The sequence below is a fragment of the Molothrus aeneus genome, chromosome 6, assembly GCF_037042795.1.
Source record: "Molothrus aeneus isolate 106 chromosome 6, BPBGC_Maene_1.0, whole genome shotgun sequence".
NCBI classification, from domain to species: Eukaryota; Metazoa; Chordata; class Aves; order Passeriformes; family Icteridae; genus Molothrus; species Molothrus aeneus.
In genome coordinates this window covers 45,254,051-45,280,689 of record NC_089651.1, presented here as the reverse complement: position 1 = coordinate 45,280,689, position 26,639 = coordinate 45,254,051, and the positions used below count along the sequence as shown (strand labels likewise).

General features: G+C 38.4%; 1 protein-coding gene across 1 annotated transcript in view; it reads left to right on the top strand.

Annotated features, from left to right (window-relative positions):
• KCNK10 (potassium two pore domain channel subfamily K member 10) overlaps window positions 1-26,639 on the top strand; it is a 56,595-nt gene that overhangs the window by 19,671 nt on the left and 10,285 nt on the right. The window contains exons 2-5 of the mRNA XM_066551688.1: window positions 3,744-4,072; window positions 9,487-9,604; window positions 12,575-12,735; window positions 24,542-24,728. Coding sequence (XP_066407785.1) covers window positions 3,744-4,072; window positions 9,487-9,604; window positions 12,575-12,735; window positions 24,542-24,728 — 795 coding nt within the window. The remainder of the gene's footprint in view (window positions 1-3,743; window positions 4,073-9,486; window positions 9,605-12,574; window positions 12,736-24,541; window positions 24,729-26,639) is intronic.

Here is a 26,639-nt window from a genome sequence, read left to right as displayed (position 1 = left end):
TGATGATGAGTGAGAGTTTTGCTTCCTCAATTCCCATCAATTTTAGCAGAAATTTGAGGTATTTAAGCTCCTGACACGTGAGACCTGGCAATGATGTACACCAATAGAAGAACAGGTAATGTGGTGATCTCAGATGTGAACTGTATAGATCCTAAGATTGCAATTTCACTTGTAAAATTAATATCTTCAGTTGTTTAATTTTGAAGGTTATAAAAAAAATCAAGAATATACCTTTCTTTGCTCCTTGGCATCCTTTTACTGGGATAAGGCCTATTTTGAAACACTGGAGTGCTCCTTTGAGGGTTCTTGACCTATGAGATTAGCTGCCAGCTAATATAGTGCATGCATGTGAATGGATATCTATCATTGCTTTCACTGAGGCTGATTAAGACTTCTTTGATATGATTTAACAAACATATGGATGAGGCTCTGTTTGGGGAAAAGCCTGTTCTGATAGCAGCTTGTTTTGAAAAAACATGAACAAATTAAGAAGGGATTGTTCTGCATTTATTGTAAACATGTCCTCTTCTCTTTTGCTCTATGTTTGTCCTAAACTGTGGTGTAAACCATCTTTACAAATGCAGGAGTTTATGTAGCCCTTTATTTTTTTTAAGATTTAAGGTCTAAACCTCTGCACATTGTTGAACTGCCAGTGTAGTTCATCCTTTGACTTTAGTAAAACTACCTGTTAAACTTCTGGAATTTTATGTAGCTCTTATTTTCAGAAATGGACTCTCCCAGGGAGCTTGTAGAAAAGTAAGCACTACTTTATCTTTTTGCAGTTGATGACACCATGATTTAAAGGTAAATGGCAGCACTTTTGTGAGAGTTCAGGTTCACAGAGACAGAGTTCCAAATAGAAATTAGGATTTATGACCTCTTACCATGTGCTGAAGTCACTAACCCCACTGTCTTGTAAAGAGTGGGATAGCTCCTAGATGGAGTATCTACAGTGTTCTTCCAATACCTAACTCCTGCTTAAAATTCTCAGCAATATTGACTGCTGTTGTGTCTTGTGCATTGGCTTTGTAAGACCATTTCTGTTACACATCAGTTGCTTAACTAGCTGCTTTAGTACAGTCTTTATATTCATTTATATAATATAAAATACTTTAGGATCAACAGTTCTACATTCACTTAGGATAGCTATTACTAATAAAAGAAAATTAAAAACTAAAACAGTTCTCTTCTTTTTAGAGATAAGCAGGCTGAGCACAGTAATCCACTAAGCTCTTTAAGTGACAAAATATTTATAAGAACGTTTTGTGTTCTCTACTGTGAACTTCCCATCTTGTTCTTAAATTAGTACAACACATTCTCCTTAGAAGACAGAATCAAACAGGCCATGATTTTACTGTAAGGCTGTTACTAACACTTTGCCAGAAACATTCTTTGAATAAGAAAAATCATTTTTACTAGCAGACAGAAAAAGGAAACTCACAAACACTGTTTTAATGGTACCAGCTCTTTGCTTCCACCTTCTTGACTTACTTGTGTCATATCAAAGGCACTACTTTCCACTGAGAGGCTCACCCAGTTCTACACTGGACTATGCCAGTTGTGGTAAGGTGGATACCTGTTTCAAAAAATCGTAGCATTGTTACATGAACTCTGCTCTCTTCTTACCACATGAGCCTTGGATCCTGACGCTGAGTAATCTGAAGTGTGAAAAATCAGTCCTCAGGCTTGCAGATTTTGTGTTAGTTTACAATATACACGGTAGTTATGGGCTCTAACTAATTAAAATGGTATGAATTTTATGGAATCTATGGAAGCTATGTTACACTGAGTTTTATCAGCTGAGCCACTTCTGTGAGTACTCAAATTTAGTTCAGTAAGGAGATGCTGTGACTGAGGTTTAGGACACTTGTCTATGGAGAAAGGGTAGTTCTAACTGTTTCATGCAACCTCAATATTTTATGTTTCTTCTGCATACTTTTCTGGTGTTTCCTGTTGAAATTCACTTTATTACAATAATACTTTCAGGAGACTTAGAGAATAAATATACTGACATTCTACAAAAAAAGTGACTTTTTTCTAATACTGTCGCTCTTCTTCCTATTGTCACATAAAGTTCTTAATAGTCACATGAAATACATCTGGAGGTAAGAGAAAATATCCTTTTAAGTTTGATATTACTCCATCCTGGTTAGTAAGTGTTGGGAACCATAAAGACCTTTTGATGGTCAAACTGAACAGCTATGCCACAGGGTGTTGCAAAACAAACAAAAACCGAATCAACTACAAAAGGTTTTGCCCTGATCCTGGATCCTTTCTAATCTGGTATCTGGAAACTCTAAATCATATATGAAATGAAATATTAACTGTAAGTATAAAGCAACTATAGATTTCTGTAGTTTATTGATTATCGAGGAATCTGGAAGCTCTATCCTCCATGCAATGCTTCAGAGTTGTATTGCTTGTAGGAAAACATGACTGTAGTAAATGCCCAAGTTCTGAAATTATTCAGGATCATAAAATGGTTTCTGTTGGGAAAGAGTTGTGGCCCACCTCAGAATCAAGGTATAATCATGTTGTATGTTTAAATTTTAGAGAATGCAGTTACAATGCCACTCTGATGGGATGTTCTAAATCTTTCTGCTTTAATTTCTAAGTGAAACAGCACAGACACATTGTGAATAAGTTCAGAGAATGAGCCTAAAGTAGCTGTATTTTAACTGTAATCTGATTTAGGTCTGATATGCAAAAAATTAATCTGGTTTCAAAGAAATAACAGGCCAGTGGCAGCTGCACCATGGTAAGATTACACAGGAATTTGGTTTAAAATGAATCCAGCATCTTCAAATCCTACATGTGGTACCCTTATGTCAGTGGATGCTGAGGAACCTGGCCTCATCTTGCCATTGGTAACACTAGCAACACAGAGTGGGGAAGCGTGATGATGGAACACCTGAAGTATTTGGAAGGGACTGAGCTTTGATTTACATGCCTTGGTAGCTTGACACAGTGGTTGGGCTGTTAAGTCCAGCTGGAGGTCAGGACTGGTTAGCTCTGATGTTTTGTAAAGGTCACCTGGGCTATGCAGTGTCTCAGTCCCAAGATGAGAGGTCCACAGTTGCACTTGGTGTGTAACTTTGATCTCAGACATCTCACATACTCTGCCTAACACATGATTTATACTAAATTTTGTGAAGCTTCCAGGCTGTAAGGACATTTTCATGAGTGATGCTTTTGTGAATCTAGATAAATGGTATGGGCCACTTTATGTTAGTGAGCCAGATAGCCCTGTGATTTGCAAAGCATTTTCTGTTTCTGTCAATACCAGGTCAGGTGGTGATCAGCGTTCATTAGCAGTTCAATTTCTTAGTGCTATGAATACTGTTAGAATTATGATTTAAGTTTATAAATCACTGCCAGGGTCCTTCACCAAACACCACCATGTGTAATTTATATGCTAGCTGGTCAGAATTTCCATGTTCATTTTGCATAAATGGTTTTCTGCATATTTCTGAACTTTTTGCACATGTAACTGGCCTGTCCAGTTCTAGAGGTAATGGGTGAAGTTCTAGAGGTAATGGGCAAAGCAAACCCTTGAGGTGTCTATTGAATATGAATGGACAAAGAAGACATGGAACTTTCTAGATGAGAAGAACCATATCTATATGAAGAACGTGATTTATGTAAAAGTCTTGAAAATATTATTTAAGATTTTTTTAAATGTAAATCAAGGTTATACCTCAAGAGATTTGATTCTGAATAAGGTTTTTTGCTTTGTGTTTCAGCGGCTGTTCCCCCAGCAGTGAGGGCTCGTGAGCCTGAGCCCAAAAGTATCAGGCATTACCCATCCTCACAATTCGCCGTTTCCACCCAAACCACTGTTGTTGCTGCCATGGAAGACACTTCTCAAGGCCGGCAGAAAGTCATGGATTGGAGAGCAGTGGTGGCCATCTTTATCGTGGTGGTAGTTTACCTGGTGGCAGGAGGACTCGTCTTCCGTGCGTTGGAGCAGCCCTTTGAGAACAGGCAGAAGAACACCATTGCATCAGAGAAGGCTGAGTTTCTTCGGGAGCACCTTTGTGTCACTGAGCTAGAGCTGGAGGCACTCATTCAGGTAGGCCATGTGAAGAACATGGTACTTCTTGGAAGTTAGGAGAAACAGCTCAGTGGTTTATTGACCAGCTGAGTTGGTGGGGAGCAAAATTGTTCACAGAGACCTTGGAATGGGCAGTGTGAAGCAGGCTCTTTCCCAGTCATTTTAAGGTCTGAGAAGCAGAAACTATGTGTCCAAAATGTTGTAAATATATGTAACCATAGACTCATAAAATAAGCTTGGGTAGGAAGGAACCCATCATGATCATGGAGTCAAACTCCCGACCCTATGCAGGAGACCCTGAGTCACACCATGTGCCTGAGAGCATTATCCAAATGCTTCTTGGACTCTGTCAGGCTTGGGGCTGTGACCACTGGGTATCTTGGTCCAGTGTCCAACCACTGTCTGGGTGAAAAGCTTTCTCCTGATATCTCTCCTGACTCAGATTCAGGTCATTTCCGTGAGTCCTGTCACTGGTCATGAGAATGAAGAGATTGGTACTTGTATACACTAGAATTATGAAAGATGTGTGCAAAGAAAAGCAGAACCTAATATCTGGAAAAAAAATTTGAGACAGGTAATAGATTTGCAAGACTTATGCCCTCATCTCTACAAATTTTCGAGTAGTCTTAAGTTCTTAATTCTTTCTTCAAAATTAAACACAGCAACCAGGAGGGCACATAGAACATGACAGATGGGATTTTGGAAATAAATATTTAGCCAAGAATTCTGAACATACAGGTTTACTGTTGTAATTTTAAAATAAATTAAGGAGGAAGAAGTATACAAATCAAAAAATAACTGTCATTTAAAAGCTTTGGAATTTTTAGTCTGATGTAGTCTGAAAAGTTTTAGAATCAATTTTGAAGGAAATAATTATTGAATATGCAAGGATAAGTGGAAAATGTATTAACATGCAAGAAAGGTCTGTCAAGGATAGATTTATCTATCCTTAATTGATTAAAACTCTAGACAAGGAAAGTACAATGGATCTCACAAGACTTCAGTAGAGTTTCTTTTGGGATTCCATGTAGAAGCCTATCAGTTAGCCTGGATTTATGTAGTCCTGGAGAAAACAAAGATTAGATAAGAAATGTAACATACCTAAGCCTCAGTATAGATATATAGGTAGATCCCTTCTAGTTTGATTGGTTCTTAAAGTCCTTTGTGGGATAGGTAGAAATATTGAAGGAATGGACTTTGAAAGTTGTTACTTTTGATTAAACCAGAAAAAAATTGCTGGCCTTGGTCCTTAGAAAATGCTGTAGTAGAAAAGTGAATAAATGTCAATTTATAATGAGGGTCTCTAATCACTGTATAAGAGGTGGTGAGAATAAGTAGAGAGGTAGGGAGTATATTAAAAAGTTATTAAAGAATTAGTTATTAAAAGCTGTTTGCTAATGAGAAGCATCCTAATAATCCTAATCAAGAAATATCAGAGCATGAAAGGCAATTGAAGCAACTCTTTGTATGCCTGATAGCAATCTGCTTGGAAAAACAATTGTCGAGGGAGATAATAATTATTGGATTAGAATGATCTGTGAAGAGGAATTAATAGAGCTAGGCAAAAAAAGGACTAGAATTTTCTTTTCCTATGAAATTCCTATCCTTTATAACAAATAGAGTAGATACATCTTTGACTGTCTTGAGATCATATCACTTGAGAGGGATATTATCCTTATCCTTGAAAAATATTTTTCTTCTTTCTGCTTGGGATTTTACTGGAAAAATTACAGAAACACGAGCAAATGAAGCAGATAAAAACCTTTCTTCATGGAGAAACCAGAAACAGTCTGTTTTGCTCTTCTCTCTCCTCACCAGCTGCACTGGCTTCCAGCTATCTTTTTGCTTGTGTAAGTGGAATTGATGAAGTGTACTTCAGACTGAGATGCAATTTGGTTTCACTCTCTTTGGGAATACAGGACTCAATTGTCCCAGTATCACCACAAATGCTGGGCTTCTGCTCTGGGATTTGTCTTCAGTCCCATGCAGACCATGTCACCACACTATGTCTTTTTTCTTCCAGAAGGACTTTACTGTGTTGATACCAAAGGGGCTGAGAGTAAAACACACGTCTATGGAAGGATGGGGAGAAAACCAGAAAATTGTGATCAAAAATACATGTTTTTAAAAACAAATAATATCAAGTACTTTTATCTATTTCAGTAGTTTTGTCATTCTCTTTGCTCCTACCTGTCTGTTTGCTTTAGCATGCATCCATCGCTTGAACATCCAGAAAGACAATTTCTGCCCTTTGAGGTATTTCAAATTATTGCCTTCCCTGAAATGGGTGGCATTTCAAAAGAAAAAAATACCATAAGTTGGTAGTCATTCAGTAAAGAAGATTGGATGTTCAATTTATAAGCTACACTGAAAAATACTGTGTACTTGTACACTGTGCTTGTAGCTCCTCTGGAGAAGGAAAAAGAGATGGGGAAAGGAGCAAGTGTGAAACAGCTTTGGGTACTCTGATGACCTCTTACTGTCAACAATATTTCGACTATAGAAGTTGCTGAAACTACTAGTTTAAAATATCTTAAATATGTGAGGCTTGTTAGCAAAGTGTTTAGCACTCTGGAAATTAGCTTTTTTCCTACTCTGAGATAACCTGAGGATGCCTCTCTTCAGGTCATTGCTGCAAAACCAATCTGAAGTTTCAGATGGGAAACTTGTAAAATTTCGTGGATTGTGTGAACTGGGAGAGTCTTGCCAGTAATAGTATCATTGTTTAAATTTTGTGTCAGTTTCCATCTAGCAGGATAGTTTTGTGTAGGTGGACTTGTGGTGGTAGTAGTAAGGCATCCTTTTCTCATGCATGAGCTGAAATTGGTTGTTTAAGTGCTGTTAGCTGCAGGCTGACGGCTGCTTTTGTTTTGCTGCTCTCTTTTTGTCCTCCATCGCTGTATGCAAAATACAATGTATTAAAAGACAGCATTGGAATAGTTGGATATTTATAAATGAATGATGTCAGTGAAGATTTAAAGAAAAAATTAATTTTTTCTGGATGAGAAGGGAGTCTGAGAATCTCAAAGCTATCTAAGGCAACAGCATACTCCTTCACTTCAGGGGTTCGTGCTTGGCCCTGAAAGACTTGCTAAACTGTGTAAACTCGAGTGTGATTTAAGCGTAATTAGCTTGCTGACATTCACACACTCACGGGGAGGGCAGACAGCATTCTTTGGCAGAAGTAACCAGGGTAGCTGACAGTGTGTCATGGCCTATTTAAACGGGCAACCTGTCTGTTGTGCTGATTTATGCTGTTCTGCATAAACCAACAAATGATCTCTGCTTTCACACCACCTGCAATATGCAGCAACTGGTACAGAAGCCCTTTCAAAGGGTTTGGTCCGAAACACATCCATTCTCTATATCCCTAATTCTTGAGGTATGGACACGTGCTGAGGAACCCTGGCTTTCTGCCCACATGAAATGAAACTGTTCCAGCCTGGAGCTTGATTGTGCTCTAGTTTCACTATCAGCTTAGCCTGGCATGTAGTATCTCTATGTCTAAAAAAGGCTGTCCCATACTGATGTCTTTAGATGTAGCTGTCTCTGTTCTTGCCCATACACCTCTTCTCCCACTCCTTTCCCTTTTGTGAGGCAATGTGATGAATAACTAAAAGCTGGGAAGCAGATTAGCTACAGCTTGCCCAGGCTAAAAAAGCAGTAGAGGAACATTTATGACCATGAAATGAGTTGGAAATATAGGCAAAAAATGAGTGAGAAAAATGGAAGTGGAAGAAAGAATGTGGTAAACAAAGCATTGGTGGAAAGAGATTAATGAGGAGGAAAGTGTATCCTGAAGGCTAGGGAGAGAAGGTGTTAAATGAATGTGTTTAAAAGTCAGTGCTAAACCCATATAGGAATGTGAGGTTTTAGAGAAGATTAAGAGATAACTCGTAGACATGACCAGGTAAGAAGTGGGGCAATGGCAAAATAGAATGGCTAAACTTGCTTTGCACATGGACAGTATAGGAGAAGGTGAAATAGAAAACCACCAAGACAATTGATAAATCATATGGAAAAGGGAACTAGTTAAAGAAATGCAATAAGAAAAGTCAAATCTGTGTTGATAGGTGGGAATTCCATTTTGAACATGCCAAAGAAACAGAGGATGCAAGAGGTGGCACTTTGCTTCACCTGTTGAGCCCAGCAATCAGTTCACTGAAACTACCGAGGCTAAAGATTGGTGGCAAGATTTAGGAGGAGGAGCAAATAACAGAAAGAGAAGGAGAAGGTCTGGCAGTAGTGTGAGCAGCTGATAACAGCAACATGAAGTGAGGCTGGACCACAATGGGAGAAAAGCAAAGAGCTGGAAATGTTAGGAGGAAGAAAAAGAGAATCTTGGTTCCTCTGCAGTGGTTTTATGGAAATTAGAGTTGGGAACATTTGGAAGGGAGAAAGGCAGACATTTCTGCTGCTGTTCAAGAGTGAGGTCTGAATTTCTCTATGATGAAGAATACCTTGTATATGATCTAAAAGCAACTTGAAAATACCTGCTGAAGGGCATATCAAAAGTCATCTTAGAGCAATTCAGGTGAGTATACTGGATGCTGATGAGAGATTTATTTCTGTACTTTGTAGGCTGATGTGCTCAGCTCTGTCTTCCTTTGGACTGTGAGGCTGCAATGAACAGTGAATGTGTATGTCCCCATGATACAATATGGTGCATTTTTAGAAATTCCCAACAAACATTCAGGAGGCTGATATGTCTGCCTGGTTTGATTCAGTATTATGTGGGACACAGGACAGTGACCAGGAAGCAGTATAGCTACCTCAGCTTCTATCCAGAATATGCTTCATTCAAGCACTGTCTGGGAGTCTCTGTATCGTGTTGTTTTTATGGACATGAGATCATGTGTAGTGTGGCAACTGGGAAGCTTGAGCTGATCACAAACTTTATTTATGATGTTTCCATAGATATGTTATTTGTTAATTTCAAACAGGGTATATATATGCCATATTTTTTTCTTTTGTTAGCATAAAATATAAATTACTTAATCAATTACTGATTGCCTTGGAATTTAAATTCTTGGCTGACTAACTTCAGTTGATTTCAGAAACACCATTTGTATTTACCACCTTTCTAGCTGCTTCTAACATAACTGCTCCCAATGAGGAATTTTTCCTTTGGCAGTAGTCGCTACAAGAACAATATTTATGGAAGAATTTATGGTGTTGGTCCTTTACTTCTCAATTGCTTTGCATCTTTTGTCATTTTTTATGCATTTTATCTTTCTTCTACCTTAATGGGTAAGTTCAGTCGTGTGTTCAACTTATGTGTACAGAAGAGCTGTACTATACTCTGAGCACATATTAAAAACTTAAATTGAGGCTGTTTCCATGGTCCTAGAAGTTTCCCTTTGGAGCCTATACGAAGTAGCATAGGTACAGTAAGGCATGCCTGATGCTGATTCTTTGTATTTTCTTTGCAGCGTGCTGTTGATGCTGATAACTCAGGAGTCAGTCCCGTTGGAAATTACTCTAACAAGAGCAGTCACTGGGACCTTGGAGGTGCCTTTTTCTTTGCTGGAACAGTCATTACTACTATAGGTATGTTTATTGTTTATTTTTTAAAAAGACACAGTCACACTGAGACATAGATAATGAAATAAATTTGAGGAAGGTAGGCAAAAAAGAAATAAAGTAGCTGAAGTGTATTTCTCTGTTGGCAGAAGACATGATTCCAGCATGTATGAAGGGCACTGAATCTTAGGGTAGGTGTCAGAAGCTGTCTACATAATTAGGGTAGAGTAGCAATGCTGAGCTGAAAACAGGTAAAACTCATGCAGGCTTTATAACTGTTCTTGATATAGATTGAAGCAATCTACAAACAATTGCTTGAGAACAAGCAATTCTTTTCATATCCTCCCCCTTTCCATAACTGGAAATATCTTCTCATAACTACTACATCCTTTTAAAAATTCTTACTTGCTTTCATACTAAAAATTGGAAGTAATTACACAAATGATACATTGTATAAAAAAACCCCTTTTTTTCTTTCTAGAATTCATGGCCTTGATTATTGATACATTTCTCTGTATTAAATGAAGAGTACACTGAACTGCTCCATTCACTTTTCTTGAACCATTTATTTTAAAAAGATAATTATTCAGGCCCTTATCATCTCTCTCCCCATGCATTGTGTCCAATATATTTAGAATTAGATCTCTGAATGTTGTTCTTAGATATGCTAAGGGTTTTAATCTCTCCTCTGTAAGCCAGTTCCTCTCTTGAAGAATGTTCAACAAGCTTGGATTTCAGAAGATGGTCTGAAGAAAAAAGAAAATAAACCAACAGCATTGTTGATATAGTTAATCTGCAGAAAATTATACTGTAGTTTTATAATTTTAAGCTTGATTTCAGTGCTGTCATAATAATCAGATCAAGAGATCTAATTATTTGGAAGTCACTGGCAAATTGTTATTTTATTTGCATTTTCTATGAGTATTACTCTGTTTTCAATATTGTATAATTTGCTTCTCCACATTACAGCTGTGGTGCACACACTGGTGACTGTACAGAAAAATAACTTGATAATCACATAACCCTTCAATAAATTATGAGAATCTGACTAAATTCTGTAGGCTTTTAAAACAGGTAATACAATAACAACAAAAAGAATCCTGTGGCAGTTGAAGACTTGCTGTGGTGATCATCTCTAACAGTAGAGTTAGAGATGCCTTTGGCTCTGCCTTTTCTTTGCTGTCAGAGTGAGGGGGAAAGAGTGATTGTATAGAGTGTTTCTCTATATTAAGCTACATTACCACATATTTTTGATGGTTTTGATGGTAGCATAAAACCAGAGGGTGGCAAGAAAGAAAAGATTTCTGATTCATATGTAAGAAACCCACCCCCCCCTTAATATTTGTTTACTCAATAGACCCAAGTGACAAGCTTTTAAATTACTCATCAAATAAATGCCACTATGTAGGCATAGTTCATGCAGGCATGTTCATTGACATCTGCTATTTAAATAATTTTGAAAAGACCTTGTATTTTTGCCCATATTTGTTGTAAATTCTCCATGAATGAGATTTTTATAAATCCCATTCTGCATAAAATCTGTGTATTGTGTCAGGGCATGAAAATGGTTTCAGTTTATGCACCAGAGGCCTGTGAGGCCTCCTCTTAGGCAGAAACTCAGATTACCTGGTCAACATCAGTCCAGTGGCCCATGGAGCCTGGACTTTCTTGGAATTTTAGGAGACATCTGGGATGATAGATGCAGCCTGAAAAGGACAGTAGGTTATGGGACATGCATTATTGTGTGTCAGTAGTTCTTTCAGCATCCCATGACAGAGAGGTATATCTGGTGCCAGTGATGCCAATCCAGCAGGAGCAGGACCTGACACTTTCATAGATTTCCTCCTCTCTGGATGCTTTATTGATGCCTTAAGATTTAGCTTTCATATTTTCCAGATTCTTTACTGCATTAGTATGTAACTCTGAACTTCATATAAAGTGCTAGCAAGTTCTCTTCACAATTCAGTTAGGCAAAACAATACTTTTCCAGCCTGAGAACCAAGGACACCCTTGCAGCTTCAGGCCCAAAAAATATAAACAACAGTGAATTAAGGAGAGCAATTTGGAAGGATGGGACTTCATAACCTGAATCTGTAATTGGACAATTAACCCCAGTATTAAATGGACCAAAACTTATAAAAGTGTGAAAACCCATGACTCAGGGTCCATCTTGGGTGTAGCCATGGTCAGGCTCTTGTACTGCCCAAGGTGTATCCTTTGAAGGCCTTTTAATAAATACTTTATTCCTTTAACACTGTCTAGCCTCTGTTCTAGGTAGCCTCTCAAGGCATCATTATTGCATCAGGGGTTTGTGATTACAGGGTAATTTTTAAGTAATAATGTATAGTGAAAATCAAAATCTCTATGATATTTCAATTAAAATAGCCGATCTTAAATAAAAAAGGTGCAAATATTACTGTCACAATTCTTGGGTTTTTTTCTCTTTAACATTTTAACAGAATTACCATGTCTACTGGAGTCATAATGGTTTATTGAAAAGAGTTCAAGGGCAGATTTGCATGGTGTGGGTACAGTTTGGAGGCTGCAGTGTAACTAGTCAGTATGATGAGGGGCTGAGCAAAGTATGAGCTAAGCACTGAAAATGAGCCTTGTCCACTGAAAATGAGCCTTGTCAGGTGAATCACACTCCTGTCAGGAGACCAGTGGCACAGGCCAAGAGGAGCAACAGCATGCAGGCACCAGGCCAGCATGGAGGGATTTTTGTGCTGTGGCATCAGTTAGGTCAATTAAGCAAACAACAGTTTTAGAAAGACAGAATCTACAGAAAATATGGGTAGCTGAGGCTTCAAGAAAAATGGAATAACAGAGGGTGGCTTACCCAGGAAATGATGTCATGCCATTGAAAGTCTATAAATAGGAATTATAGATGGAACAAAGGTATGCCTGCAGGAAGACCAGTTTTTTAAAATTGGTTAGTTTTTTTTCTAAAAAGCCATGTATAAGTTCTGAGAGTGTGACAATTGTTTTTCTCCTCAGGATATGGGAAGATTGCCCCAAGAACTGTTGGTGGCAAGGTTTTCTGCATCTTGTATGCCCTATTTGGGATTCCACTGTTTGGCTTCTTGCTGGCTGGGATTGGAGACCAACTTGGAACCATCTTTGGGAAGAGTATTGCAAGGGTGGAAACGGTTTTCAGAGTAAGTTCACAGACAGTTTTTTGCTTGTGTTGTATAGCTTACTCTTAATTTTGTTGCTATTACCTGCAGCATTTTTTACATGTTGGACACCATGAAACATGTTGAGATGATAGTTAACATCTGTAAGGATCTCTGTAGTCAGTGGAGAGAAACAGACTTCTCTAGATGATGATGCAGGGGTTATAGGTCAGACTCTGAATCTCCTTATTGAGGGTGTTGCTGGGGAATGTATCTCCTAGGCCTGTTTCCTTACAAGGAATTGTTGTAAAACAGTCTTCAAAACACCGCAAGTGCTTTAGATACATACATCTATTCACTGAAAATGGAAAGAGGGTAATTGTTCCCTCAAGGAACAGGGATGTGGTCCTGACTGTGTTACTGATACAGCCAAAAAGAAAAGCAGGAAAGCAGGAAAGCAGGGTTGCTGTTGTGAATGTAAACCTGGGAAGAGAGATGGTTGAGTGTTATGCCTTCACTGCAGGGCAACAGATGTGTTGGTGTAGATCTGCAGCTCTGCCACAAAAACTGCTGTAATGCCACTGGCTGAAATCATGATCATTCTCTGCCCTGCCTACCAGGAAGACATCCTACCCTAAATTTTTGTGTAGACCTCCTCATGTATAATTTCCCTTTATTTTGCCAGTACCCTCTGGTTTGAAGTCTGAATTGCTGTAAGCAGTTCTTTTGCAAGCAGTGCCACAGACCTGGCAAATGCTTTTTTGCTAACTTGCTAATGGTTCACTTCAGGGATTCTCTCTTTGAGACAGAACTTCTAGAGGTGACCTGTGTGATATTTCCCTTGGAAGTGGCATAATTGAAGGTAAGTCTTTCCAGGGACGGAGTGGATGAAAAGCTGCCCAAGCTGGTTAGTTTAATAGACATCTATTTCTAAAACATTCCCACAGATGAGAGCAAATTGGTTGTAACTGTTTTTGGAAGGAAGTAATTAAGTATTAGACTGAAGAATGAGCACTTTCCATTTTGATTAAATGACTTTTAGGTGTCCCAGACCAGACATAAATAGTGTATCAGAATAGTGACTAGTGATTATCGGTGAGTAAGCATGTACATGCCTGTCTGGAGAGCACTTCAAAAGGCTTAAATTTTCATTTAATAAAAAGAATCTTATTGAAAAGTGTCTCAGTTCAGTTTGGTGAAAACACAACTAAGATCCCTAATTTATTTTTTGTCTACCTTTTTATTACACCTGCTTAACTTCAGTGGAATCTCTGAACATTCCAGCCTGCTTCTGCCCAAGAAAAATCACAATCTTTAAGTCATGATATGGATTGAGAGTCAGAAAATCTTTGATTAATTGTCAGCTGAGTGTTGTATTTCTGAGTGACATGGAAAAGACATTAAACTGTTGGTATGATAGTTTATGATTAAAATAACCAGAGAATCACAAAATAACTGGGGCTGGAAGGGATGTCTTGAGATCATCTAGTCCAGCCTCCCTGCTAAAGCATAATCCATACTCAAAGTATTTTAAGATTCACAGATGAGTGCTGATAGTAATGTTTCATCCAGAGTATAGCCATTTGGCACATAATGTGAGTTCTTTTGGTGTTCAAAGTATTCCTTAATTTTCTTGAGTCAATGCAGTTGCTTGTTGCTTATAGCCATACAAAGTATTTGTTTTCCTCCTTGGTATTTTGTCAGCTTCAAAGGAATTTGGAGATTGTGGTCTTCTTGTTTAGCCAAGATGTGTGTTTATTCCTTTTATTTTGATTGTCATAAATCCATTACATTCCATTACATCTATTATTTTGTGATTTGGTGAACAGGGCTATACATAATTTCCTTCATTACTCTTACTAATGAGTTTCAGCTATTTAAAATATTTCTGATGGAGTTTAGAATTTACATGCATCTTAGTAAATAATCTTAATACCAGTAGTTTCATTTCAGGTGATTATTTAACATTTGGCATATGCAGAATATAATAATCATTATAATTTTAGTAATTGTTTACTTTATTATCACATTATATTTACATTGTTAGGCTTCATAAATGTTTGTACCTAATCAGATGAAACCTCAAGTAGAATAAGAGTTCTTGATTTAGTGCTGAGCACTGAGCAAATTTTAACTCAATGTGTAACTCTTGTTTCTTATTTTGTAACTGTCTCCTTAATGAACTGGAATTCAGCATGTTTGTGGGTGTAAAACACCATTACCACCTGTAAAGAGAGGACATAAAAATTAGGAGAGTAGTCATTCAAGAAACTAAAAGGAGAAAATATAGGCTAAAAAGACACTGAAAAACATAATAACGTGTTGGGTGGTGTGCCTGACAAATCTTCCGGGAGTAGCTGAGAAGTCACTGAGTGCATCAGTGCTCTAGAGAGAGTACAAACTATCTGTATTATTTGTCCTCACAGGCAATTTGGGACAGTCCAGTTTCTTGTGGAAAGAATGGGAAGAAGCTTAGCATGTGTATAATGCATCAAATTTCCATGTTCATATGCCTTAGCACTCTGCTTCTGTATGTATCCAGTTGCCTCTGTTTATGCCCTTCACTCTTAGGAATGTTGCAGGGCTGGTGTCAGGGCAGTGAGAGTTCTGGAAATCCTTGCAACTATGTCATTGCCTGAACAGGTTGAAGGGACTTGAGGGCAACTTGATCCTGCATTGTGGTTAGGATCATTTTTGAAGCTAGGTAGGATGCAGGATGCACACACCGGCACGTGGGAAGGAGAAGAGGAATTTTCTGTTGTCGCTGCAGTCCTTTCACCAAAAGCATTTCCTTAACAGGTCTCTTGCTCCATCCAGCAGTGTATCTATGAGCATGGAGCCCATGCCACACTAGGGACAGCTTGCCTCTGGCATTCCTCAGCATATCTGGAAAGATGAAAGGAGGATTTTTCCCAGAGGAGTTGTGCTAGTGCATTTCTGCTGCCTCTGACATGACCTATGCAGAGCTCCACCAACCTTACCTTAATTAACACCACAAATTAGACCTTAAGAATCCCACATTTAGCTCCTGCAGTAATCAGCATTCTGTTGGAATTTTAAGAACAATTTGAACTACATAGATTGAGAAACAGATTTGCTCTCATCCAGTACACACTACCCCAACAGTATCGACAGAATATTTCAGCAGAGGAGCTGGGCACATGCCACCACTCATCTTCTAATCCAAAATGTTACCATTATTTCAGTGTGTAATTAGCCAGGAAAACAACTACTCATTTATGAGTAGGTAGGGCTGGAGGTACTTCATTGCAAAATAATACTTTGTAAAAAAATAGAATTTTTCCTGTACCATTTTAGGAAACGGAGGCACTGGCAGGATGATGCTATCCCAAACACCATGCATTGAATAGTTAATGCCATCTGTCCTACTGGAATGGTTATATTTGGTGCAAGTAGATAAGCATCAACCAGGTCAGAGATGTAAACCAAAGCTTCCCCCACAAAAGCCCTGTCTTCTCAGCTCCTGGTTATTTCTGTATGTTCCATATTCAATAATCTAGGGCAAAACCTGGGTCCCAGTCTGTTTTTACATGCATGCAACTGTGATTCCCCAGAAAATGAATATGTACAAGGCCAGACACAACAGAAATGAAATATGCATTTCAAGGTGACATAATGCCATAAAAGCAGTATTTTTATCTTTCACAGGTTGTTCATAAGATCCCTCATGTATGTATGTTTCTATAATAAACAGTAGAACAAAGCCCCATTCTCTTGGCATGCTCTGTACACACAGTCTGCAAGCATCTAAAGATAGAAAGCACTCCATAGGCAGAGTACACTGTCACAGAACGCAGCAGCTGCCATTATCATGAGTTAAATATAGGCCAATTCAGATCATCTTTTTTCAAACCCTGAATGAGTGTTTAGTCTCACCAGAATTAGATGGGTTTAGCATAACCTGAATGATCTTCACTTATCTTGCAGTTTAGTACAGATGCAGGAATTCAGCCGGGGCACAATGAGTTTCTGAGAGCACTCCAGGATTTTCTGGCTTCTGAGGTGAGGCCACTGTGAGCAGTTCCTGGGCTTGGTTGTTGTTTCACTCCTCTGGTTTTCAGCAGGACACAGAGGACAGGTCTGGCAACACAGCTGGTAGACTGAGAATTGCAGTACCAGGATGTGAGCAAGCAGCCAGAGACATGAGTGGTGGCAAGTCTGCACCACTGAAAACACATTGCTTTGTACAGAAAGACAATGCCTCTGCAAGCACCTTGTGCTTCACTGAACCAGGGACTTGTCAGAACACACACTTCTGCTGCTTCACTTTCAGGTTTTCAGCTCAGAGAACAGGTTTTGCTCTAGTTTTCAGAGACATGCTATGAAAGTGATCTACACTTAATATTTTTCTGAAAGATAACAGTACACATCACCTAACCTTGGTATTATCCTAGGAAAAGTACCTCTTAATTGGCAGATAGGGATGGGGCTGGGGTAGTCACATTGAACTGGTGGAAAGATTTCTTTTAGCACCTGTCAAAGCTCTACCTTTCCTAAACTTTATTGTTCGTCTATGTTTGAATACATCTGATCAACTCTAGCTACTCTTTCACTTAAAGATTCAAGTTCTTTTTGGAGATTTTTGGCTTCTCTGTTGTCTTACTGCAAAAGTGACAGGAATTCCTTCCCTGAAAGTGAATGGAAAACACAATCTGGGGAAAAAACTTAGTATAAGACAGTAACTGTGTAGAGGAGAAGCACTTAAAAATGCAGCCTTTTTTCATAGTCTCCCCTCTGTTCATAGATTTGCTCTGTTCAAGACAATCTCTTAATTACATAACGTTATGAGCCAGCATCAGTGTGTTATTACATCAGCTACTAAAAAAAATAACTGAGCATATTAATACTTCATCTTTTATTTTTTTTTAATATAGTGTTATTCACTGCTATTTTCTGTAAGGAAAAAGGTAAAATTAAAAAAAGATATATTCACATAAGTTCTACAGAGTAACTATCTGATGCAGTGATCTATCTGCCATCTGCTGGCATCCTGTCTCTGAACAGAGCTGTCAGGACAGGGTGTGAAATCCAACCTCCTGTTGCACATTCACATTATTATTCAAAAATTATACAAGGTTTATGAGCTGAAAGTTCAGGGTTCAGACCTCAGCCTAGCAATTTGCTGAGTCATTTCCACCAAAAAAAAAGGCAAAGAAATATAAAAAATCAGTGATTAGAAAGGTGATTTACAAACTCAGAATAAATGCATGTAAACAATCTCAGCTCATGATCTGTTCTTTTGCCTGTCACACCTTAAAGGTCCTTCTAAGAGTCACATTTCCCTGAGCAGGGTTAACATAGGGGTGCTTGAAGGCTTGATGGTGAGGGTTGTCACTGCATTACAGGTGGTGACTCCTCATCAAGAAGAGCCAAATTTGAATTCTGTTTTAGGTTAAACCACTGTCTTCCATACATTGGGTTTATTCTTTGGATCACTTACCCCTTCCATTATATCTGAGCTGCAGAAAAGTATTTTTTCTGCACAGACCTAAGATAGTAAGCTAGTACTAAAAAATCAATTAGAACATCTATGGATCCCAGATTTTGATATTTTAGGCCATCTAACTGGGTATTTAATTTAGTTAGTGATGCTTACATCTATTCCATTTCAAGGAATGCAACTTAAGTGTAGCAGACATTTTGCTAATTTTGTTCTTATCCTCTGGTCTTTGATGGTGAGTATGTTATACCAGGAATGGCAAGATCAGATCCATTCAGGTACAGGGAAGCTATGTGAAACAATCTTTATTAACCCATTTTTGCACTCTCTGGGTGGGGGGGACATAGGTGTAACTCAGACATGAGTTGAAGGAGGGGAGGGAGGAGCAACACATTACAAATTCGGCCTCTAAAATTGCTGAAGTCTATGCCATCAACTGCTGTCCTTTGTCTGCTCCAGTGTTTGAGGAAAGCCTATGTATATATGGATTTTTCTTATTCAATTTGGTTTTTTGCTTCTTTTTTTTTTCCCTTGGGCTGAATACAGCTCAGCCATAACAGAGGTTTAGGATCATAATTTTTATTTTTGTAATAAGCAACATGCATAAATTAGTGGGTCCACATCAGAAATCCCTCTGTGTGCTTTCTAGTGAGAGGAAGAAGATGGAAAAGGGCATATAAAGCCTAGAAAATGTCTGAGCCAGTGTTTCTGTATTTTCATGACACAGTACTCCCATTATAACTGCAGCAAGATCCATGCAGAGATTTACAAAAATGACATTAGTGAAAGCTACTGCTCTGTGAGAAGCTTGTTGCATATTCCATCTGGGTCTAGACAAACACCCTACAGAAATGTGGTTTTATGGGGAAAAAAGATGTTAAAAATAACATAAATCCTTCATTACTCTGCCCTGTGTCTTGTATGAGTTCAGGATTGTGTCTCCCAAGCCTAATAATAAATGTGACTGCTTACAGCTTTTAATATCTGTCTCTCCTCTGGTACTGACTACAGTTAAAAAGGAGAGGATGGAATCTGCACCTTCTTGTGCAGCCATAGCAGCATTCTTTATAAAACATGAGGACTAAAATAACAGTGGGGCACCAAGAGGTTAGAATGTATGGGAAGCCCATATCTGGTAGAATGGTTCAACCCCCTTTTTATAACCCGTGGAGATGTCTGAAATGTCATCTATATTTTAACATATATTATAATTCTGCTGCTTGTTTTCAAGGAGTGTCGTCTTCTTCACTGATGTGGTTAGTAGGTCCTGGCTGGCAGCAAGCACCCATGCAGCTCTTTGCTCACTCACCTACAACGATGGAGAGAACATGGGAAGAACAATGGAAGGTTCTCTAAATAACCTCATGGGTCAAAATAAAGACAGCAAAGTCACCTACCATGTACTGTACTCTCACAGGCAAAACAACCTTGATGGTTGGACTTTAAATTAATTTATTGACAATTAGCATAAAAAAATTAATTACTGAGTTGAGTGTTTGGAAACAAAATCCCCACAAACATTCAAAATGCCTTTCTTCCCCATTTTTCAAGCTCAGCTTCACTCCAGACACCTCTCCTCCACCCATGTTGTTACTGTGGGTCACCTTCAGTCCCTCTGGAGCAGCAGCAAATGGCACAGGGGTTGGGGTCAGAGCACAGTGGTTTCTCTGCTGTTCTGAACTCTTTTCCTCTGTTCCTTTGCTGGCCCTCCATGGGCTGCAAACCCTGCAGTACTGGCGTTGTCATGGAGAAGCTCCCACTCATCTGACCTTGTTATTCCCTTGTTCTGTCCTCTTTCCCTTGTGTTCTGCCTGACCAGCCTTCCTGCCCTTTCTTAAACACACTTTCCCAGAGGTGCCACCATGTCATCTCAGTGGCTCAGCTGTGCCCTGAGGTGGGCCTGTTGGAGCTGACAGGAACCAGCAGTGTCAGAGAACAGAGAAGAACAAAATATTGTTATATTTTTCTTAGGTGCTATGTCCAAGTCAATGATATTTAAAATACATTTCATTTCAGTCTCATTTTGAACATGAAGGAGCTCGGACAAGTTACAATGAAATCCACAGTGACTGTTACAGGCAGCAAAGAGGTTGATGTGACCAAATCACTGATGACCAAGCCAGTGCTGTGCCAGTCTTTCCATATAGCCTGTTGAGAAGAGCATCACACTGTGTGTGCCAGGCTGAGCAGAAAGACAAGCAGTGTGAACTATGACTGCCTGCACCATCCACAATAGCTTTGCAAACATATTTTGACTAAGGACATATCAAATGTTTGTGAGCTGATATATGTGATATTCTGGTTTATGGCTTTGGTACAAAGACTGTCATTCCTAGTGTTAAAATATTTTGGTCTAGAGAAAGTGATTTAGAAGACAAGCTGTTTAATTAGTGCATGGGCAGAGACAATCTGTTCTCAGAATAGTTGGCAGCATGGGGAAGGGCAAAAAGTTAAGAGTAAGTGAAGGGAACAAAAGAAATACTAAAGAAATATGTTTTGTTTTAAATGTGTTTTCTCTGCTCCAAAATACAGAGCCTTTTGGAGAGGTGAGGACAGCATTTTCCATGCAGGTATATTACATTATCTCTAAAAATCTGCCATTGGTCATCTAGCAAAAAAGGTAGCCAGCTTGCCTGGAGCCTTGGGGAGATTTGTCAGGAATTCAGAAAAGGAAAAGTTTGGAAGACAGAAAAACCATCTGAGCTCACTGTGAGCAGCAAATGTTCCAGTGTTATTTTTGATTTAGTAGTACTGTATAGTGGGGGAGCTTTCTATGAAATGACAGGTGACACTACAGAATCTTGGAATAAGCTCATATGAAATATGCTGTCCATGGAAATATATATATATGTTCCACATATTTACCATTTAGTCTAGTCTGATAAATGACTGTAGCTTCTTTTGATCCCCAACTTCATGCCTCCTCCTCCTTTTTCATAGGAATATATATCAACTGTGTGGTCTCAGTTTGCAAACTTAAAAACACTGTTTGGTGCTTTTATTGTCAACCCTCAGGTCAGAAAAATTGTACCTCAGTAATTCACCTGAAGAAAGCAGAAAGCATAAAATAATCCACTATGCTGGCTTTGATCTATTGGGCCAGAGAGAGAAAAAAGAAATAAAAAAACTCCAGGTTTATTTTAACTCCTGAAATCATTAGGTAAGACCAAAACTACTAAAACCCCTGTATATATAATACAAAATGAGGAAAAAGTGAAGATGCAGTTATTGATGGAAAAGATGGATAACTAAATTCCACTGATAAGGGTGTGTTCATTGCTCTGTCTGTCCTTACCCCTCTTGGCACAAGAGCAGATTGACAGGAGGTTGTTTGAATTCATGTAAGCAAGTAATGTATGTAAACTAATTCATGTAATCATCAGTAATGTTTGGCCAGTTTAGCACTTAGCCACCTCAAGAATAAAATCAGCACTGTCAGTGGAAAATGGGAATGACCCTGATAGGTGCACAGAAAATTCTCAGTTCTTAGATACTTAGATTACTTTGATGTTTTTCAGATTAGTTCTGGGTGGATTTAAATTGGTCTCATTAGCCGGCACTAATTTATTTATATTTGAGGAATGACTTACAAATCATCTGCTTCATCACTGTGGAAGGAACTTGTGGGTAAACAAACTTGAAAAGAAAGAGTGGAAAACATCTCTTTTAAAGGTGTTTTAATTTTACTTAAACAGCTATAAGATTAGCTACCTTTCTTGGAGGAAGAGGTTTGTTGTTTTTCCTTTTGACACCTATAAAAAATTCTCTATTCATGTCACAAATATGGGTTCAGATTATTTCTTAGCCTGGCAGAAGTTGCTCAGCTATTTGACAATGTTTCGCTCCAAGCTGAAAATACTATTTAAAAGAGAAATTTGCGTGAACTTATTCAGACTTCTAAACCCCTAGTGTTATATAATGTGATTATTTATTTATTTATTGTAATAAAGACTTGGTGTAACACTGCAGTGGATTGAATTTTGTAGTATGTCATTATTACAATGTACATATTTCATTAGTCAGTACAATTATCCCTTAGCATTTTTATTCATCTGTAACAGTTAGACTCTACTGTGAATTTCCTCTGAATGCATGCCTAACTGTAAAAAGACCCTCCTTTTCATGTCAGTCCTGCATTTCATGTGTTATTGTTCATTAAGTAATTCTTTTTCTGAGTCCTGCTTTTGTGTTCTTTTCAGCAGCTCTAAAAATGCTGTGCCTGATTCACCATTGCTTTCTACCTTCATTTGTACCCTCAGCTGCTCTGCTTTTGTGTCAGTGACAAAGGTGCACGATAACCATGAGTCAGGCCTTTTACAGATCCTTTCATTAACATTGTTACCATTTTTACTTAAAAAACCCAAAAACCTTTGGCTGAGTTTATTGCTCCCAGACAAGGGGATGTCCTGAACATTTGTTACTCTTTGAAGGCCATTCTTTTCATTCCTTCCTCTCTTATGAGACAATTCTGACACATACTGAAATACATTTTAATTTTTGCTGTGTGGGGACTGGAGGAAGAATTATTATGCACTACTTTGATGCCAGGCAGCTCCAAAATACTTTTTGTTCAAGGATGTCCAAGAGGCACTTGTCTCCTAACTTCCACAAGGCAAGGCTTCTGACATTTCATTTTTACATATCAGGAAACGGAAGCATTTAGTAGAAGTAAACAAGTCACCTTGGTCAAACTAGAAACTAAACCTCAATTTGGTTAAACCCTTATTCGCAATGAAAAAAGGCAGGGGTGCCAATGTAGGACACTATGTAACACCCATGTGATCTGTTCCTTTCACTACTCATTGAATAAATCTGAAATCCTGCCATTGTGAAGGTGTGTCCATACCTCTTAAAGAAGATAGATTGTCCTTTGGTATTTTAGCAAAATACTCAAAATGGCTCTTTGGAAAAAGAGGTGATAAGGAATGAATTCAGATTTTATATTTTTTTGTTGCTTTTCCTCTTGGTACTTGGCACTTTCTTCCAGTCTTATATTTGGCATTATATTGTTAATCTTATTGAACTATTTCTATTCATCCAGACACAGAAAATAAACACACACCCAAATGAAATATTAAGCATAGGGATCATATTAAACAGTTTCAGAACTAAAAGTATGAAATATATTTATGCTACCTGGTTCTGAATGCATCCCAGATCAGAGGAGTACTTAACGAGGGTCTGACACTGCATCTCTAAAATAAATGCTCCCATTTTAGGGTAGCACAGTATTGCTCACAAGCTGGTTAGATATTAACCAGTTCAGGCAATATCCCTTCTGTATATTACAAAGATAACTTCTGAGATCTTATTTCCTGTCTAGGCAGTGCCTTAATCTGAAATGAAATCTCATTCCTGGGTTAAGGGAGATGCTTGATTTGAAAAACTAATTTGGAAATATGACTTACAGTGACCTCCACATTGCTTTTTCAGAATAAATAGAGAATTTACACTACCACTGAAATGAATCCACAGTAATGTTTCTAGTAATTTACAGGCTTCTCATGAAACTTTATTGGGTGCTGAGATTATTCACAGCAGAGAAAATCTGAAATAAATCTGCCAGAGTCAATTGTGTTAATCTAGGCTCGCATCAATATTAATAGAAACAAAATCTGAGTATATATTAAATAAATTGAGAGTTTATATGATTTAGGAGTGTAAAATATTACAACTACACTGGTTATATTTGAATTCAGTTTATAGAAGCCAGTAACACATACTCTTTGTTCAAGAGCTTTCCAGTGTGGATTTACATAGGTAATTTTATCTCAGGCTGTTTGGTATTTGACATAAATCCTTTTTTTCTGGAGTAAACCAATAATACAGTTTTCTATTTTTGAAAAGGCGATTTGACCTTCATATTTGTGAATGAAAGCTGGAAAACCTGAGTCTAGAAAACAAAAAGCATGAATTATTTCTACATAAAATTGCACCTTTTCAGTGAGGGAAAAGGGGTTTATTTTCATTTTAACCTTGGTCCTGTTTGTTGAATGCTTGGTGCTGGTGAGGCAATGTGGGTGTACACATACTTGTATGGAGGTGTGAATGTGCACTTTTTCTTAGGCATTGAACCTGATATGGAGCATATTGATGCCTTTCTGAAGCTCAGGAATGTTTTTCCAGGTGGTGTTTGTGGTAGATTAGTCACTTCCTAGTGCATAGAAAATGGGAATCATGATAAACTGGGGCCAGACATGGGGGTTTACTGTTACCTGGACAGGACTCTCACTAACAGGGAGAGAGGGTTGTATTCCCAACAAGCTCACAAAAGGCAGAAAGAGACATACCAGGTGACACCAGCATAATCAGTGTGTCATTCACAAAGAAAACCGTTCCAGAAATCCACTCAAACATTTTTTGTTTCCTGTTATTTCCTTTTTCTAGAATAAACAAGTGAGTCAAACAAAGATCCGGGTGATCTCCACCATCGCATTCATCCTGGCAGGCTGCATTGTCTTTGTGACCATTCCTGCAGTTATCTTCAAACACATCGAGGGATGGACAGCCTTGGAGTCCATTTACTTTGTAGTTGTCACTCTGACCACTATTGGCTTCGGTGACTTTGTAGCAGGTGAGCAGCTTTGAGCCAAGATGCTCTGCACAAGGGCCTCGGCTCTTAGAATTTGCTTTCTGATGTAGAGAGGAGGCTCTTCACCATGTGTTATGTTCCAGTGAAATCATGCCAGGTGTTTCTGTTGGGATTACTGTGCAGTACAACACCAGGCTGATTTAAGGTCCAGGTGCCTTGCCATGTGTAGATTGTGAGCCTTTGGCAGTGGAGATAATGGGAGCCTGGAAAGTCCTGATTATCCTTTATCATGCAATGAATTATGCAAAAGTAAAATTACTTTCCCATTGAATTAAAGATTTGTATTAGTCCATTAGTGCTCAGTCTGAGGCTGACTGCAGGAGCAAGCAGCCCAGATGATGAATGGAGGAAGCTTTTACAAGGGACAACTGAGCCATAGGTCTGTAGAATTCTCTGGTCAGATGCAGTAGTGGGCTGCTACTACAGGAGCTGCAGCATTTCAAAACCTGCATTCTGTTTCCTAACCTTGGCTGAAATTTTGACATTGCAGTTGACCTGCTAAGGAAAACTCTTGTAGGAGAGAAGGACTAATGGGGTATGTATCTCAATACTTGGGGGAGACTCTCCAAGATTAATACAGTGCAAGCAGGAACTATAAATGTCTACCCATATACAATTTCCAAAGAGGGAATTGAGATAGCTGGCTGGAGAGATAAGAGAGACATTTTTTTCACACAGCTGCTTTGCTAACAAAAAGGTGGTTAAAATAAGTGAATTTTTTCCCATCAGTGCATGACCTCTACTCCTCATTCCTGTCAGTGGTCCTAATTAAAGGTATTAAGTTGCCTGTGTTACAAACAGTCAGGATGTGCTTCTTAGTCCCTATAAACAGAATGAGTTAAAAACATCAAATAAAACTACAAAATTTTCTTTGTTGAAGGACAGTAGACAAGTCTTTTTTGTAGAGAATACTCTAATCTTCCTTTTTTTATGTCATACTGGCATAGAAGACATGAATTATTGAGGAAAAAAAGTCACTGAACAAAGAAAGACCCAGATATAAAAAAGAAAGTTTTAGAACCATTCAGTTACAGAAATGATTGTGTGAGCTTTGCCCATTTTAACCACTTAGATGTGTAAAGGAATTAACTGAATTCTTTGAGGTATCACAGTATGAAATAAAAATAATTTACAATATTTTTCTTAATAATACAATATTTCAGTATTGTTTAATAATGTGATAGTATAAAAAAGCTCTGAATAATAAATTTTTCTATATGCACATGATTAGGAGAACATAATCCACAGCTGGGTGGCTACTAACAAGCATGATTTTCCAAAACTCTTATGGAAGACCCTGAATAAGAAAACTTCAGAGGCGTTTTCATTATAAGAGTTTAAGGCAGGTGATCACTAGGAGATTTGGGGTTTATTGCTGGTTTTGAGAGAGATTTTCTGCCCCTTTTATTTTCTGTCACTTTAATCTTTCAGTATCTTTGTTCCTTCAACAACAAATCAAAAATACTCTACCTTGATGGTTAAAACAGTGTCAATGGAGCTATGCTGGCTTATTCCCCTAGAACAAATCCCAGCTCTTGGGAAACTGGGAGGTTTTTGTACTACAGTTGGAAATAAAATTGTGCATGGAGCCTGAAAAAACACAATGTCTGATAGGCTGAAAAAAGTGGTCTCATGCTTTCTCAGTCACCTGATTACTCTGCAAGATAGATCCAGACAATCTGTTTCCTAGTGAGTTCCTCAGGGACATGTATGATCAGAAGAGGCTTCTTGTACCATAGCAACAGCAGTCCCTACCTCCCATTGTTTCAGACTCTTAAAGACTGGAAAAAAAGAGTGTGATTCATGCAGTCTATGGGGAGAGATTAACATCAAAACCAATGTTTGGGTCCCTGCCAAGTCTCAAATGTCTGACCTTCTATGGGGTGTTCAAAC